Below are 3492 nucleotides of genomic sequence, written 5' to 3'. Positions count from 1 at the left end.
TCCTCGGCACCCGGCGCCTCCCTCGGCCCTCCCGGCCGCCCGTCCCCGCAGCCCGCCCGTAGGCCCCCGGCCCGGCCGCGGCGGGGTGAAGGGTGAAGCGAGGCGTGACTCACGGGCACACATCTGACACCGCAAGCGTTTAGGAAATTGCCGCTCTCTTAAAGGCAACCTTTACCACTTTACACTACCAGTGTATTTATTTCTCTGGGGCGAAAACCGGGGAGTTGCACTCCATTAATGCGTTTCAGTCACCAGCCCTGGCAGGGGATGCAGAAGTCGATGGACAGCTGGATGCTGGTCTGGAGGAAGAGCTTTTGGACTCCTGCTACAGGAGAAGGACTGGAAACAAGCAGAGAGGCAGATGGTTATGGTAGAATATATGCTGTTTATTTATGAAGGTAACCAGGACTTCTGACAAATTTTATATGCAGTTCCCCCCTCCCCCCAATTAAAAAAAACCACCAATGTGTGTGCATATACATACACGTATACATACCATACACACACACTGCACACACATACACACGCTGCCAGCACTGTGCTCTCACTGTTGTGCTTTCAAACAGCTTCATACACCTTTGTTCTCCTCTCTCGTCAAGACTTACTTCAGTTGGATAAATTGTTATGCAGCTACGACACAAGGAAGAAATGTTCTGCCTGGCTACCAGAATGCCCAGGGGGCCTGTTTGTTTATTTTTCTCTCACTCTGGGAGAAGCTCCAGAGTCCAAAGGTGCAGCAGCACCACGGACAAGCCTCCTTGCCCCACCGCAGGCATCCTGCAGCCCCACAACCTCTGCTCTGTTCCAGGCACTCCTGCCTTGGGGTTGGGAGGCAGCAGCCAGTACGGGACAATGTGAAGAAGGCAACACACACTCATACTCACCCACCCATACAAATAATAAAATAACATTGCAGCACAAGGGCATAGTCTCTGTCACCAGATAAGAAAGTTGTGTGATGGCAAAGACCTAAGTAAGGCAATAAAGTATAACTAGTGTACACGAACGGCTTTCACATTACATGAGGCACAGTTTGGATGGACAGAGACTTGGAGAAGAGCTAAATGTCCTGGAATAAAGCAAAATACACTGAAAGTTCATAGTAAATACCCGCATCTATAGGTATTTATTCATTTGTGCTTCGCCACGTCGTGACATACAGTACAAGACACTGCTGCTCTTTCTTTTGATGGAGAGAGCTCACCATACTCTTGCAAGCTGCTGCTCCATCAGTCCCAGGCTGTCCATTGGTCCTGCAGCGGTTCTGGCCCCTTGACCCCCTCCCAGCCAAGGCAGGGGACAGGGCTCGGCAGAGGCAGCCCAGCCAGGCTGGGACAGTCCTGGCAGCAGTCTGGTGGCTGCCCCACACCTCAGTGCTCCTAATGGCCGGCCAGTGCTGCACATCTCTCAGCCTCAAGTCCTCTTCTCATCGCTGACTTCCCCAAAGCTGCTCCTGTCTGCTGCACTGCAGGCCAGCTGGAAGGGGTCTGGCAGGACACCCCAACCCTCAAGTCTGCACGTCCCTCATTCTTTCTCCTCGCACTCTGCAAGGCTGGAGGGCATAGCAAGCCCCAGAGCTCCTGCAGCCAGCTTTTAAGGCACATCTCGGTTGCTACGCATGCTTTATTACTGTTGTTGTTGTTATTATTATTATTGTTATTTACCCTGTGTAGACACGTGGTCTTTTACTTCTTCCCCTTGCCTTTCTCCTTAGAAAACTCACCATGTTTTCAGCTTACTTCTGTGTCATCCCTAAGGCACAAACCTTTTAATACTAGAGCTGCCTGGCCTCTTGTATAGGTCGTGAATTGATAAAAAACAAACGAAACAAAAAAAACCCAAAACAACCCCCCGTTTCCCTCCCCCCGGCACACCGCGCTTGCTGCGCGCCGGTACACATAGTATCTATGCGCGGGCAGCGCAGCCCGGCCGGTCCCGGCGCGGCGCTAGGCGCAGCTGCCCATGGCCTTCACCAGCGAGCTCTCGGGCAGCTGCCTGAAGATGCCCCGCAGAGTCTCCAGCTCCCGGGTGAGCTGCTCCACTCGCTTACGCAGCCGTTCGTTGTCGGTGGTGAGCTCCAGCACCTTCTGCTGCGTCTCCACGTTGCGCTGCTTGGCCTTGTCCCGGCTCTTGCGCACCGCGATGTTATTGCGCTCCCGGCGCACCCGGTACTCGTTGCTGTTCTTGTCCACTGTCTTTTTCGATTTGCTCCGGTGGTCCGAGGGCATCATCTTGAGTGTGCCCGCGGCGGGCAGGCCGCCGGGAGGGTGCGGATGGTGCGGATGGTGCGGGCTGGGCACGGGCGTGGGGGGCGGCGTGGGGTGCCCGGGCTGGAGGTGCATGGTGGTCTGGGCGCAGTGGGCGATCTGGTACTGGAGGTGTGACGGGTGCTGCTGCGGGGCGTGATGAGGATACAGGGCCGACAGGGCCGCCGACTTCACCTCCTCCTCCTCGCGGGGCTCCTGCTTGATCACCAGCGGCCGCAAACCCGGCGCGGCGATGCGCTCGTAGAGGGGGTCGAGCTTGCCGTCCATGTAGCCGGCCACGCAGCCGAAGAGCGGCTGCTGGTGGTGCTGCGGCTGGTGCCCCGGCGCCGAGGCGGCGGCGCCGGCTCCATGCATGGTGTGAAAGTCGAAATCCCCGGCCAGGATGGCCTTGGCTTTCTCCTGCTGCTTGCTGTGCTGGAAGAGGTCGGCCAGGAACTCGTCGTTGAAGGCGGCGGGGTCGATGTAGGCGCTGATGTCGATGGAGTTCTCGTTCTCGCAGATGTCGCCGAGCTCCGCGCCTCCCGCAGCAGGTGCCGCCGCCGAGGGAGCCTCTCTGTAGCTGTAGGTGCTGCCGGGCAGGGGAGTCTGGAGCTGGTGGTGCTGGCCGCTGCTCATCGGGGGCCGGGAATCGACCTCGTAGAAATTGGCTTGCTCCATGAAGCACCTACAGTCTGCCGGGCATGGTGAAGGGCTCCTGCAATCCAGGTTTCGAACGAGACGACGACGGCAGCGGCGGTGGCTCTAAGCAATCCCGCGGCACGGTGTTGCAGGGCACGGCTCGGTGCGCCCGGAGCCCGTCCCCTGGCCCAGCCCCGCTCCGCTCACTGCCTGCCTGCCCTGTTGCTAGTGGGCTGCCGCGGTCCTGCGTGCCGTATATATACAGCCCGCAGCAGGGCCGGGGATCGCCCTCTAGTGTCCAACCTCCTGCTGGGAACCTTTGACCGCCGCCCAGCCGGGTCCCAGCGCCCCGGCCGGGCACAGCCGACCTCCCGCCCGCCCCCGGGAGCCGCCGCACCGCGGGGAGAGCGCCCCGCACTCCTCGGCCCCCCCCCTTCCCGCCGCCGCCCCGAGCTCGGCGGGTGCTGAGCGCTGGATGACTCCCACCAAGGAGACTCCGCGCCGATAAGAGGCCCGGGGAAACGGCGCGGGGACTTTGCGCCCGCGCTGCCGGGGCCGCTCGGCGGGGCAGAGCGGCCAAACGCGGCCGGTGCATTCCCACCGCCCG

At 59.9% G+C, this 3492-nt stretch overlaps 1 protein-coding gene across 1 annotated transcript; it reads right to left on the bottom strand.

Annotated features, from left to right (window-relative positions):
• Nucleotides 1–365: 365 nt before the first annotated feature.
• Nucleotides 366–3113, bottom strand: CEBPA (CCAAT enhancer binding protein alpha). The gene has a single exon (XM_042027699.1). The coding sequence runs from the start codon at nucleotides 2922–2924 to the stop codon at nucleotides 1947–1949; it is 978 nt and encodes a 325-aa protein (XP_041883633.1). The 5' UTR covers nucleotides 2925–3113; the 3' UTR covers nucleotides 366–1946.
• Nucleotides 3114–3492: the final 379 nt, after the last annotated feature.

This window comes from Corvus kubaryi, unplaced genomic scaffold, assembly GCF_017639235.1.
Source record: "Corvus kubaryi isolate FWS band 111438036 unplaced genomic scaffold, C.kubaryi_AGA036_p1.0 37300, whole genome shotgun sequence".
NCBI classification, from domain to species: Eukaryota; Metazoa; Chordata; class Aves; order Passeriformes; family Corvidae; genus Corvus; species Corvus kubaryi.
The sequence above is the reverse complement of the archived record's forward strand: the minus strand, read 5'-3'. Positions and strand labels throughout refer to the sequence as shown.

What these genes read in the sequence shown, in the direction of transcription:
- CEBPA (XM_042027699.1), bottom strand. Translation starts at nt 2,924, where the DNA reads ATGGAGCAAGCCAATTTCTACGAGGTCGATTCCCGGCCCCCGATGAGC.